The sequence below is a fragment of the Leptonotus elevatus genome, chromosome 15 (genome assembly GCF_054856555.1).
Source record: "Leptonotus elevatus isolate MCC_2025b chromosome 15, RoL_Lele_1.0, whole genome shotgun sequence".
In the NCBI taxonomy this organism is placed as follows: Eukaryota; Metazoa; Chordata; class Actinopteri; order Syngnathiformes; family Syngnathidae; genus Leptonotus; species Leptonotus elevatus.
The window spans coordinates 1,630,505-1,644,203 of NC_141253.1; the positions used below are offsets into that span (position 1 = coordinate 1,630,505).

Consider the following 13,699-nt stretch of genomic DNA (forward strand, 5'->3'; position numbering starts at 1 on the left):
CCAACAGATTTGACACAAACCGCATATCCTTCACATGAGCAGCGTCAAGTTTTTTGTTTTTTTCTTTAAAAAAAAAAAAAGTATAGTAAAGCTGATTATTTTGTATTTTTTTGTAAATGATCATGAATAGTAGTAAAGCTTTTATTAAAATTTATATAAATATATATATTTTTTTAAACAACCATATAGTAAGGCGTTTATTTTATTTTTTTCAAAAAAGAAATAAAACTAAAAAAAAAGGCATTTAAAAAAAACAACCATGCTTAAGGCGGGTTTTTTTTTGTATAGTAAAGCATCTTTAAAAAAAACTAATAATAATAAAATAAAAAATGTACTACGCCACCGTTCGTACCCAGGCTATAATCGCAAATTTGTTATAAGTTGCTTTTTAAGTGATGTTCTTAACAACTTTTTTTTTGTGTGTGCAGGATTTGATTACAGACGGTCTGGCACGAACCCCCGCAAAAAAAACCAGGCATTGCTTCTTGTCGTCCACGGGAAGCGCGAACACATTCCACTTAACAAGATGGCCGCCACCAAAAGTGCGTGTTCACGTTCCTGCAGCTCCCGGATTTGTAGGGACGTGCAGCTTTTCGCTTTTGGGGGGGGGGGGGGGGGCTGCTGAGGGATTTGGGGGTGCGTGTGACGTGACCGCCATCCTGCCAGTAATCCTATTATTCTTTCTCCACTTGGCGGGTCCTCGCCGTTTTTTTTTACACTCCAGTTCGCCGCAGACAGTTTGACCTGCCATTTATCCGTCGGGGTATAAAAGCACCGGAAACAAAATGGCCGTCAACAATGTCATCCTGATACCCAGACGCGCCGTAGCCGGCAACATCCGCGACGTCACAATTAGCATTTAAACGGAACAACACTGCACACAAAAGCGAAACCTCGGATGCCGCCAGCCCGTTGTTTCGTCTCGATTTTAACGATTTATTTTAATCACACAGACCGCGTTCTCGTGTTTTCCTCGTACCGGAAAGAATCATGGGAATTGTAGTCCTACTAGCGTAACGGCGTAGTTGGCAGTCTTTTCTGCCGACGTATTTCCAGCGTTACGACGCGGGATCGGCGCAAAAAAGGTAAACGGCACAGCCGGCTCCCAATAGCTGTTGCATAATTGTGAGCGCATCGACTTGTTTAGCGCTGTTGAACGGTCAACCGTAATCGTTCTTGAAAAAAAACATATCGGTCTATCACTCGTCGAGACGTCTGTGAAAAGTGGACTCGATCACCCGAGCGCTTATTCCTGCGTGAAACGAGGTTCATCTTAGGTTAGCTTAGCAATTAGCATGTCTTCTCCCTTCATCGCAACGATTCCCGTCAGAAATGCAGCTCATTCTCCGCCAGGGACGTGATCGCTTATCGACTTTGGGGGCGACTCCGCAACGTGTTTCGCCGCAGAAGTAGCCAGCCCCGAAGCGTGTTGCTAGCGAGCCGGTGCGCCGTCGGTCGCGCGCCGAGCTCAACCGCCGACTCGCCGCGGCGAGTCTTTGTTAGACCTTCTAAATGATTATCAGTTGAAAAATGCGTAAGGAGGCGGCTGGGTAAAATGTCGACATTGATTTATGAATGTAGCGGCGGCAAATGTGGATTAATGAGAGCGTTAAGTGCCACCTGCAAAACTCCCCCAGCGAGGGCGTGAGATGCGAGCCGCGTCTCACGCGCGCACGGCGAGGAAATTCATTTCACATTCAAGATGCAAGCAGAAAATCGATGTTGCCCCGAAGCCTTCGTGCATTATTGAGCGTGCTGGTATTTAGCAACAAACGCACACAAATAGGAAGCCTTTAATTGCACCGCGAGGCTTTGCAATTTTTGCGGCGCTTGCGATGACGGGAGCGCCCGCGGCGACGGCGCGTCCAATCGGGCCCGCCCAATCTTCCTTTTTTTTTTTTCCCGAGAGTGCACTTTACGAGGCTCCGTGTGCTCGGGCTACACTGAGATTAAGTGTTTGGCATGCTAAGGTTGCTCCTTTGTTTTGCCTCTGCCACCGGCCCCGCCCCCACCCCAACCGTCCTTCACCCCCCCCCCCCCCCCTCGGCGCCCAAGGGACGGCCTGTCCTTTCACGGCGCCTGTCAGGGAGGCAGTGAGGCGTGGAGCCATTCTCCGCGCAAAGAGTCCCGTGTCGAGTCTTCGCTGGCCCACTTGGCCCAATATTTACTTTACGGGAGTAAGATCGTCGTCAAAACGGCGCATCGGTAAAAAAACGAAGGCGTATTCGTGATAAAGTTTCGTATCCGCGATAAACGATTCGTATTTCGTGTGTTTGCGTGTCAAAATCGTGCGTGTGTGGATTTTTTTTTTCTTGCGGATACGACTCCTCTGTTGTGGGTACGAATCCAGAACATGCAAATTACAAGCGGGTCACAGGGGAAACGAGTCGAGCCGCGATTCCTCCACCTGCGCATGCGCCAAGAAGTTGTTGTGTTTTTTTGTTGGCATGCGCCAATTATTAGCAACGGCCACTCAAATACGACCGGACGCTGCTTTGGGAGCGAAATAAGAACTTTATATTTTTTGTACGGTTCGATATATAAATGATGTACAAAGTACATGCAGGCTATGCAGGCTCACTGCTTAGCAGCGATCAAATGGCGTCACTAAATGTCTTTTTGGGGTTTAAGTCAGGTTTGTGTGCGGCGAGCTAGCGAGGCTAGCTAGGACAGCGCTAGCCTGTTACGACAGACTTTTACCCCGCCGTAAGCAGAGGGCGCAGCTTGCCATTTGGCGAGGCGGGCAATGGCTTGGGGCCCCTTAGCCGGCAGGGGCCCCCAGACGGCACACAGATTTGACACATACTTCACATTAGCAGCGCAGCAATGACAACTGACCGTCTCAAATTCCCTGACTCGGGTGTTTTTTTTTCTTAAAATCGACAGTAATAAAGTCGATTATTTTTGTGTGTGTAAATGATCATTAATAGTAGTAAAGATTTTATTAAAAAAACAACAAAAACACTTTATAATACTAATAGAAAAAAAAAAGCCTTTTTTTTTTCTATTAAAAATGACCACGTAGTGAGTTTTTATTTATTTATTCATTCATTTATTTTTAACAAATAAATAAAAAAGACTAAGGCTTTTTTTATTGATTTATTTAACAACCATGCCATTTGTAATTTTCTTTTCCGGTTTTCTGGCTCACTTCGAAGGATTCTTGCTAAAGTGAAACGAAACAAGTCACTTGAATGAAGCACAATTAACGGTGATTGTTAATTGAAGATACAAATTTTAAAATGACGCACTATGCATGCTACGAATGGCCGCTGGGGGCCCCCAATTTTCTTGCTTGGGGCCCCCGGGAAAATGTTGCTACGCCACCGATAGCCGTAACCGATACCAGCAAAAAAAAACAAAAAAAAAACAAACGCAGACTGACCGCAAGATTGTTTTTATTTAAGTTGAAATCTGCTTTGCTCCGCACTCTTTCGTCCTGTGGTATGATTTTTTTTTTTTTAAAAAGGACGTGTTTTTAAACTTTTACACGGTCACATGAAATCAGCCTCGCTGAGCAAACAGACTAAAAGATTGATTCTGCTGATGTGCTGGAAAACGTCCACTGCGATCAGCAGTTGCTTTGACGGCGACCTTTCTGTCAAAAGCAGCTGAGTCACGCTAACTTGACTTCTTCGTAAAAAAAAAAAAAAAAAAAAAAAAAAGGTTGCAGGGCAGACTCGAAAGCATCCCAGCCTGCTAAATTTGGCAAAAAACAAACAGCTGGTGGCGGTCGGAATTTCTGGAAAGCGCTGGCCAGCGTCCAACACATAACAACAATCTCTCCCGTCTGGGTTGTGCAGCGCGGGAAAAAAACAAACAAACAAACAACCAAGGCCAGTTTTACTCAAATATCTGCAACCAGCAGCGGGAATTTCTGGCAATTAACACGTGACCCCAATTTTGCATATCGTCACCCTCTTAAAATAATTGCCTAATTATATATAATTATTTTTGCCTAAATAATCTCTTCATGATGCAAATGCAAAAAAAAATTTTTTGGGGGGGGGGGGGGGGGGGTCCAGAAAAATCTGAAAAAATAACTTATTGTGCTTTTTATTCTCCACATCCATCCATTTTTTTAAACTGCCCATTTCACATTATACTTGCAATTTACAGCGTTCAAATTTCAACCTTCCCGGTATTTATCGTCTGATTCCGCTTGACTTCTCGTATTGGCACAATCAAATATCAACTTTTGGGAATGACATTGAACTTGCCACGCCCACTCTTCCATACATACGACTGACCAATGGCCATCATTACCCGCTGTCTGACACGAGGTCGCGGGTTCGAATCCCACTGTACATTGCAAATATATCCATGGCGATTATTCTAAGGGTTATACAACCAACTGACTATCATAGTTCCACTTTTCCATCTAAATGAATGGAGGCTACTTTCAGATTTCCATATAAATGTCAACGTGCTTCAAAAATTCAAGTGTTCTTTCTATTCATTTATCTTTCCACTGCAATTAAATACTTTGTCATTTTCACATCATTTATCTTTCAATTGACTTCATAAGCATTCGGCTATTAGCATTCGGCTATTAGCATTCTGCTATTAGCATTCTGCTATTAGCATTCTGCTATTAGCATTCGGCTATTAGCATTCGGCTATTAGCATTCTGCTATTAGCATTCGGCTATTAGCATTCGGCTATTAGCATTCGGCTATTAGCATTCAGCTTTCAGCATAAATTGCACTTCGCCTCGTTCTAAGAAAGCCTTGACATTCATATTCAAAACAGAGACGTATCTGTAAGGAACTTCTGGCAAGTACTGGCTGTGTCTTGCATGTGACAACAATCTCCTTTATAGCTGAACCGAACAATAAGGTTTCTTTGCAAAGTTACGCTGCCAACTACTGGTCTGGTATACACATTACAGCATTCTTTCTTTTTCCTTTTTTTTTTTTTTTTAACCCAGATGTTTGACTACTTTAGAAAAACAAAAGTTGACAAAAATGTTTTTTTTCTAGTTGTTACTCACTTCTGGTGTTGTAACTGCGAGTGAGGCAAGAGTGCAGGAATGTCGTGATGATGAAACTGCCCGGAGGCTCTTTTTTGAGACAAAATCGTGTGCTTGGGCAGCAGCGAGTGCGTCGGGTAATGGCGGCCCGGCCCGGCGCAGCCTCGGGGGCGGGAGATAAGAGCGTGTTTGTGTATGCGTGTGACACGACGCTGCGACCATTCGGCACCTGCTCGTCCATCCGCGTGAGACGGGACCGGCTGTCTGCGCGCTGCGCTGCTTTTAAGGCCAGCAAGTTCAAGTTCTTTTTGGGACGTTCGCGCTTGTGTTTGCAGTTGCGTGAAAAAACGAGCCTTTTTGCAACTCTGCACGAATGACTGACAAGCGTCCTCCTTACGGTACGACGTCAGTCTGCCGTGAAAAAGTTTCAAGCAGGGAAAACAAAATAGGGCCCGACCGATATGCATTTTTTTAGGCCGATTTTTGCCAGATTACCGATTAATCGTCCGATATTATATACAGCATGTAATGCATAAAATGATCCCCTGGGGCTGGGGATGGATTCTAATTTCCTCAATCGATACGATTTCGATTCACAAGAGTTTAGTTCAGTTGGATTCGTTTTTAACCGATTCGATTGACTTCACTTCAATCCGATCCCATCGATTAATTATGGAACAACAAATTCTTCTTAAATGTCAAGGACATGACAAAAACTTCACAAATATTTCATTTCCAATGTAAATTTTGCAGAGATTTTAAATTTAATTTATGAATGAAAGTGACACGTGTTATAATCACTTACGTGTTACACAAACATTGAAATCAGCAAGGATGAGATGAAAATATTTATATTATTATAATATTTTCATAATTCTAATTTAAAGGATCTTTGTGCAGTTTGTCACTTTTCTTACTCGCGACTGCCACCTCTGGCCCAAAAGCGTAACTGCAGCATCTGTGTCAGGCTCGTTCATGGCGCGCGATCTTAAAGCGACAGCCACAGTTGACAAACCAAGACATGACTTCAAATGAGGCAAGAAAAACTCTGCCCCTCCCCTCCCCAAGAAAACAAGAAAACACTAAGATCCCAAAAATATTTAAATAATCAATTCATGGTTTTATGAATGGAAATTGGGCTTGAAAAGGAAAATGGATTCGGCATCGATGATTCCATTTTTTTAAAACCCAGACCGCATTTAAGAGGAGGTTTTGCCCCGACGGCAACGACACACGCGGGCGAGAAGATAAAAAAAACATCCAAAATGGCGACATTTTGCAAAAACATGGCAAACCTCGTGGCTGCAGGAATTTCTGGCAAGTAGTTGCTGTGCCCGACACATGACAGCAATCTTCCCAAAGACTGCGGGATGAAAAAGATCCGATCCATGAAGTGGCATTTCTGCCGGCCTCCATCTTTGTTTGTGCGTGAGACAGACAAAAGGGGACTTAACACTTGAAGCTGATCCGCGACACGTCGAGGTCAGCCGCTATGCGTGCGTACATCTGCCATTAAAGCCAGCATCAGTGAAAACAATGGCCCCCATTATGGGTAGACGACCCCCCCCCCCCCCCAAAAAGATACCCTAATGCATATCCGGTGTGTGCAACGTTTGAGTGCACAGAACAAAACGCAGCCCCCCCCCCCCCCGTGCCCCCACCTTTGCACCGATCTGTCGTCCTGTCCTGTTGTCTCGGACATGCTGCATGCTGGGACATCAGAAGGTGTTTTTCTTGATAGGATTGTCCGACATCATGTGTCCTACATTCTGCAAATTACCCCCCCCCCCCACGACCCCCCTCCCCTGTCAAATCTAAGTTACACATTTGTAAACATCTGTTTTTACTTTGAAAACAATGACCGAAGCAGGAACTGAATCCGTTTCAAAAAGGTCGGTGAGCACTTGCATGATTATTGTTGAGGTTTTTTTTTTTTTATCACAAAAAAAAATCTCAATATTAGTTAATAAACAGTAATCTTTAATGCTAGATAAAATGTTTATTTGATGGAATAATCAATTTAAAAAAATTCAAAGTCACTATTGCTTTCGTCACACCTTTTCTTTTTTCTTTAATACGTTATCTTGTGCCCATCTGCAAAATTACCAACACACAGTCTAAAACGCCTCCACCTAGATTCGTGCCCCGCGCCGTGCCAGATTTTCACTGGTCACCAAAATAGTGCCCTTATGTTATGATCAAATGTTAGCAATAAGCTAGCGGACTTTTGTTACAGTAAATTATAAGGTAAGAAAAGTGTTGTTTTATAGAATGTTCCGATTGTATGCTAATTAGGCAACATATATGCTAATATTTGTTAGCATGCTTGTAGTTTTTGTATTATAGATGTTAGCATTAAGCTAGCAGATTTTTGTTTGACAAAATGATGCGGTTTGCTTGAATGTTGAATATGTCCCGTTTATCTCATTAACTGGCAGCCATTTTGACTGAAGCAACCCCCTTCGCTCCAGGCTGTTTTACTGGCTTTTGTCAGATTTTGCAAGGCCCAATATTGTGTTCTATTGCTATAAAAACATGGATCGTACCAAAAGAAAGATTAGAGTCTCTTCTTTCATCGAGAAAAAAAGCACATTTTTTGTTTTGCAGCAATTAGCATTAGAATATAGCTCAGTTTCATCATTATTTAAAAATCTGTTGATAAACAGTAGAAAAAAAGAGCCTTTTCCTTGCAAATTTGCCACTTTATAAAGTGTTTATTTCCTTGCAAATATTTTTTCTCCTCAGAATATTGCCCCGCCCTCTAAAAAAATAAATAATTATACGTGGCCCTAATATGCCGTCATATGAACGCCACAGGTGTAAGCTCTGAAATGATTTTGGAATTATGTTTCTGCAATATCAATGATTTTTTTGACATTGTTGAATTTCCAGAAAAACTTCCGTTCTTTCGGGAGGTGACTCAAAAGTCACCCTTAGGTTTTAGAGGCATGTTTTGGCAGGCACTTTAGGCCTAAATGGGTTAATGGAGTCTGTTGCTTTTATTTACCCCCCCCCCCCCCTCCCCACTACACCCCACCCCCAGCCATGCAGCCAACAAGCGTGAACCCGACCAACGCATCCCCCGCTGCCGCAATGCTGCATGTGCTCTTAACAAAAGGTGATCCAGGCGGACGGTAGGGTTAAATAGAAAAAAATAATAAATAAATAAAAGCTAAATTCCCCAGGAGACTCTTGGCAGTCGGAGAAAGGAGACCTTAAAAAAAAATCCCATTAGTGGCCGATCGGAATTCAAAGCGGGAAGCGCCTGCTTGGCCCTCAGCCGCGATCTATTCCCGTCCGCGCCGAGCAGATAGCCAGCGATGGGCTAAAAGGAGGTGCGCTATTTTGGTGGCAGAAGTATAAGGGGACGGGGAGGGCTTCCATTTGTGTTCTTCCTGTAACCCCCCAGCCCGCCCGCGGCCCCCCTCCCCCCCCCGATCCGAATGAAAAGTGGACGCAGACACTGGCACGAGGCATTCAAAGGCACTTTCTACGCCGCTAGGCAAAGTGAAAGCAACAAAACTCCTCGCCGAGCGGCCTCACACGCGTCTCAAAGGATCAGCGGGGGAGGGGGGCGGGGGGGCTACACGCACACACTCACATTGTGTCCCCGCCGTGGGAACGGCAGGTGCGCGCCCGAGCCGGCCAATCACAAACAAGAGATTAGCTAAAAGGCAGCGGGTTTGGTCACGTGTTTTTGCAAGACGGCGGCAGTTGGAGCAACGTCCTTTCCCCAAACGCGGAAATCTGAGCGACGACTTCTACAAAAATTAAGACGTAAACGTTTGCTTGAACTCGGGTGCCAATATTCCCATTTCAAAAAAAAAAAAAGAGGACACTTGCCCCGGCCTTGAAATTGTGACACCTGTCGCAGTTACGTAGTTTACTTCACCTGCTATTCGTCACGCAATGCCAACAGGACGTAAGAAAATGGTTTGTCCTCCCAAATGTCCTCCTAAAAGAGGACGTTTAGTTGAACCTTCATCGTTCCTTGCCACGCCAAGGAAAAGTCCATGGCAGTCAAAAGATCAAAGTGGATTTGAAAATGGAACGTTTACACTTTTTGATCTCACGGCCGTCAAAATTACTGACGTTGAGAGGAACCAGTTGAGGTGGCTGGGGCATCTGGTTCGGATGCCTCCTGGGCGCCTCCCTGGGGAGGTGTTCCGGGCATGTCCTACCGGCAGGAGGCCCCGGGGACGACCCAGGACACGCTGGAGAGACTACGTCTCACGGCTGGCCTGGGAACGCCTTGGGATCCCGTCGGAGGAGCTGGCTGAAGTGGCTAGGGAGAGGGAAGTCTGGGCTTCCCTGCTAAAGCTGCTGCCCCCGCGACCCGACCCCGGATAAGCGAAATTGAAGACGGACGGACGGACGGACGGCCGCCAAAATTTGAGGAACCCGCGTTCTTGTCCGACTGAGACTTGAGAATTCCTTCACGTGTCTTCCGGGCAGCCCAATCCAATTTTGTAAAGCTCGCAACTCCTCCGACTCGAACCCAACAAGCCTCACATGGAAACATGCCGATTTTTTGACTCCCTGCGGCGCTCGTGCATGTTTCACAAGATAAACGTTTCGGCCTTCCGGGCTCGCTCGGCTGTGCCGAAGAGCGTTGTGGCGTTCGATGACGCCGTCACGCCGCTCGCAGCAGCTGCTGCACGCGCGCCGTCTCTCGAGCGGCGGGCGGCCCAGCGGGAAAAACAAATTGCGTCAACCGCCGATATCCCGTAAAAATCGCACGCAGCCTGACTCTTTTTTGCAAAACATTGCGAAATCAACGTGTGGCGCTTTCGACATGATGTCATCGCCTTACCCGGATCCTCCTCATGGCCGCCACAATCTCCATGCGGCTGTTGGGCCGCGGCACGTCCAGACTCCCCACATACTGCGACACAAGCAAACACATTCGTATGATTTATTTAGAAGGAGCAACGTTTGTGATACGGATTCTGCGAGGGAGTTGCATATTGGGCCTCAGGGCTCCTTTCTAGGGCCCTCATCATTTCCAAAGCACGTGACTATTTCTTGATTTATTTACTTGGAATTTGTGACGCTTGAACGTTACTTCTTTTTTTTTCACGTGCACGTCAGGGTCAAATCACAAATGGAAAGAGTCGGCGTCAAAGCACTACGTGGTGACAGGTGGTCTCGTGAATGGGCCGAGGACCAATAAATAAGTAAGTTAGACAAGCAATGCAATTCAAGGTAATTTCAAATTATACTCGGGTGGACTAAAAGCTGAGTTCTGTTTTCTTGCATGCTTAATAATTGATGGCAGCAACAAACACGGTAAGTTGAAAGCAAAGTCTTCAAATATTTTTTTCTCCCGCAAACTCTTGCCAGACGGCCTCAAAAGACTGTCGTCAACTTTAATGCATTTACGCTCAGTAACTTTTTACATGCATTACTTTTCCGAGTAACAATAATGCGACAGACATGTTGTTTCTATTTTTATTACAAATATATTCTTTATCATTTCATTCTTCCATTGCTTTAATGATCTTTTTAGCTTTTAGTGAAACTGTTGGGTGATATGATCGGAAATTGTACATTTCTATTTGATATTTTTGTCTTCAACGCTCTGATGACAAAAACAATGAATCAGTTACTCAGTACTCACTTGAATCATAATTATTAATTAAGTATACCAGTATTCTTAGTTAAGTACAATTGTTGGTGATGACCAACACGATTACACACACTTGGTAACTGAGTATTTTCTCTCTCTCTAAATACTTACACAAGAAGCGATTTTTACTTTTTACTTGAACCACATTATTTTAAAGTAGCAATACTCTTACTCGAGTACATTTTTTGGCTACTCTCACCAGCTCCTGAATGTTTTTTTTTTTTCATTGAATACAACAAATAACTACTTTTACTTTGTTCCTATTATTTTTAAATAACACTACTCGTAATAAAGTAACATTATTTTCCCATACTTACCTCACCAGTTACTCAGTACTTTAGTATTTTTCGCTGATACTAATTATTGGGAGGATTACTTGTTACTTGAACTTGGGTCATAATAGTGTTAAGTATCTTTGTATTTTTTGGCTACTCTACCCACTTGTGCTCACTTTTTTTTTTTTTTTTTTACTACTTTTAGGACTACTCCTGCTTGAGTCATATGACTGTAAAGTAGCAATGCTCTTACTCGAGTACAATTTTTGGCTACTCTCACCAGCTCCTGAATGTTTTTTTTTTCATTGAATACAACGAATAATTACTTTTACTTTGTTCCTATTATTTTTAAATAACACTACTCGTAATAAAGTAACATTATTTTCCCATACTTACCTCACCAGTTACTCAGTACTTTTCGCTGATACTAATTATTGAGAGGATTACTTGTTACTTGAACTTGGGTCATAATATTGTTAAGTATCTTTGCATTTTTTGGCTACTTTACCCACTTGTGCTCACTTTTTTTTTTTTTTTTTTTACTACTCTTAGGACTACTCCTGCTTGAGTCATATGACTGTAAAGTAACAGTACCTTTTACTTGAGTATAATTTTTTGGATACTCTACCCACCTCTGCTTATCAGTTTGAGTATTCTTCACTCAATACTCAAGATTCAAGTGATTTTTTTTTAAAGACTACTTTTCACCTGTACTCGCGTCATAATATTGCTAAGCACGACTTGAGTACAATTTTGTTTTGCCGCCTCTGCCGCGCGCGTAATGTCTGCATGGAAGTTTACCTTGGCTTGGAAGGAAATTCCATGCTGGTAAGCTTCCTCGTTGTGCAGCGGCAGCCTGGCGTCGGCCACGTCGTCCACCAGGTTGTAGCGGTTCCTCCTGGCCGGCATGGCGGGGCTCCCGCCGCCCACGCGACCTCACAACAAGGGTCCGGGTCCGGGTCCGGGTCCGGGTCCGCGCACCTCCTCGCCCCGGCGGCTAGTGCGCATCGTTCGTCGCTCCGAACCGGAAGGAGAGGAGAAGGAGAAGCGTCAATGCGGTGCTCGTAAATCAGGGTGGGCGATGAAGATGATGATGATGATGATGATGATGATGGCGGCGTCGGTGGTGGTGGGCTGCGGGGTGGAGGGTCGTGCTGCAAGGCAGGCTGGCTGCACTTGTCTCGGCTTCCCGTACGTTGCACAAAGCGAAGCTCTCAATTAATGGGGCAAAGTTCCACGGAATCCGGGCGGGGGGGTGTTGTGATGGTGCGTCATGCGCCCATGCTGCCCACACTCGAGCGCCCCCTGGAGAACAAACGTGGACGCTGACCAAGTTAAAAACATATATGACAAAAACAAGAAAATCATTTGGAAATGTAACTTAAGAGAGAGAACGTGATTGAAAACAAGTGTAGATCTACTGTATTCTTGAAATTGTACCACAGAGCTCATAATTATTTATATACATGAAAAAAAAAATAATAATTTCAATCAATTTTGGGGAGGGCGGCTAAATTAATGAAAATTAAATTTTTATTGTATTTATAATTAATTGATCACAATTAAGCAATTATTAAGAACAAACGTTTGTATTATTTTACTATTTTATTTTATAAACCATTCGAGATATATATATTTTTTAAGTAAAGTAATAAGCATATATTTTTTAAACTAATTAATATTACTCGCATCGGTAATATTTGGTTAAAAACCTCAAATGTGGATTAACATCATCAAGAAGTAACAACCAAGGCCATTTGTTGTAAACGCAAAGGCTCTGATATAAATAAGGCAATACTGCCCCCTATTGTCTGTACTATGCCAACGAAGGTGGTTAAAAAAAAAAAAAAAGAGCCAGACGTTAACAAAAAAAAGGAGCTGAACGTTTTTTATAGTAAAATGAACCAAGTCAGTTGAAAGTGCTTCTAATTCTCCGGATATTTCAGGCAAAAGATTTTCTACGGCATGGGTGTCAAACCCCGGTCCTGGAGGGCCGCAGTCCTGCAGGTTTTGGATGTCTCCGTTCTCCCAACACAGCTGATATATGATCAGCTCATCAGCAAGCTCTGCATGAGCCTGATAACGATCCTGCCGATCGGAATCAGCTAGTGTTGGAAGAGGGAAACCTCCAAAACCGGAGTTTGACACCCCGGAGTTCGATGGCGAAAGAAAAGCTCGACGCCGTCGCGCTTCCCGCGATTCTAATCTACTTGACAGCCTGATGGAGAACACAAACGATGGTAACGAAAGCGCACTCCGCATCGCGCGAGTGTGCGCCTCCAAGCTAATTTCAGCAAGACAAAAATGAAGTGTGTAAAGCGTGCCGCATTCTTGTTTCTTGTCGTATTTGGACCATAGCATGTCCCAAACATTTGAACCGCCTCCGCTCACCAGTTGCTCGACATTTGAGGAGCTTTTTTTGACTTAATTATTAATAATTGGCTTAACTTCTGTTGAGGCGAGTGCGCGTCGTCGTCGTCGTCGTGATTTGAAGACTCGCAGCAAAGTAAGAGCAGTCGCACGTTTGTTTAATTGATCAAGAAGAGGATTCGTGTCACAGCACACAATCTCCATACAGCCCAAAAACAGAAATAAATAAATAAAAAGTGTCATGTGACTTTGTTACAACTGTAGTTAACATGGTTTAACAGTGTGTGCGTTTACTGGTGCGTTTACTGGTGCCTGGGAAACCTGAGCGCCGGAGGAAACGTGAGCTGACAATTGCTCTTACCTTGTAAACATTTTTGCTCCCAAACTTTCCTTAATATGAAGGACAACAACAACAACAACAAACAAACAAACATGACATAGCAAAAGAACACA

The 13,699-nt window shown here is 43.9% G+C and overlaps 1 protein-coding gene across 2 annotated transcripts in view; it reads right to left on the reverse strand.

Annotated features, from left to right (window-relative positions):
- LOC147161468 (carboxyl-terminal PDZ ligand of neuronal nitric oxide synthase protein) overlaps window positions 1-13,563 on the reverse strand; it is a 32,283-nt gene extending 18,720 nt beyond the window's left edge. For both annotated transcript variants that reach the window (XM_086097548.1, XM_086097547.1), the window contains exons 1-2: window positions 11,678-13,563; window positions 9,786-9,857 (exon numbers count right to left, since the gene is read on the reverse strand). In XM_086097548.1, the coding sequence (XP_085953674.1) occupies window positions 9,786-9,857; window positions 11,678-11,785 (180 nt within the window). In that variant the 5' untranslated portion in view covers window positions 11,786-13,563. The remainder of the gene's footprint in view (window positions 1-9,785; window positions 9,858-11,677) is intronic.
- Window positions 13,564-13,699: the final 136 nt, after the last annotated feature.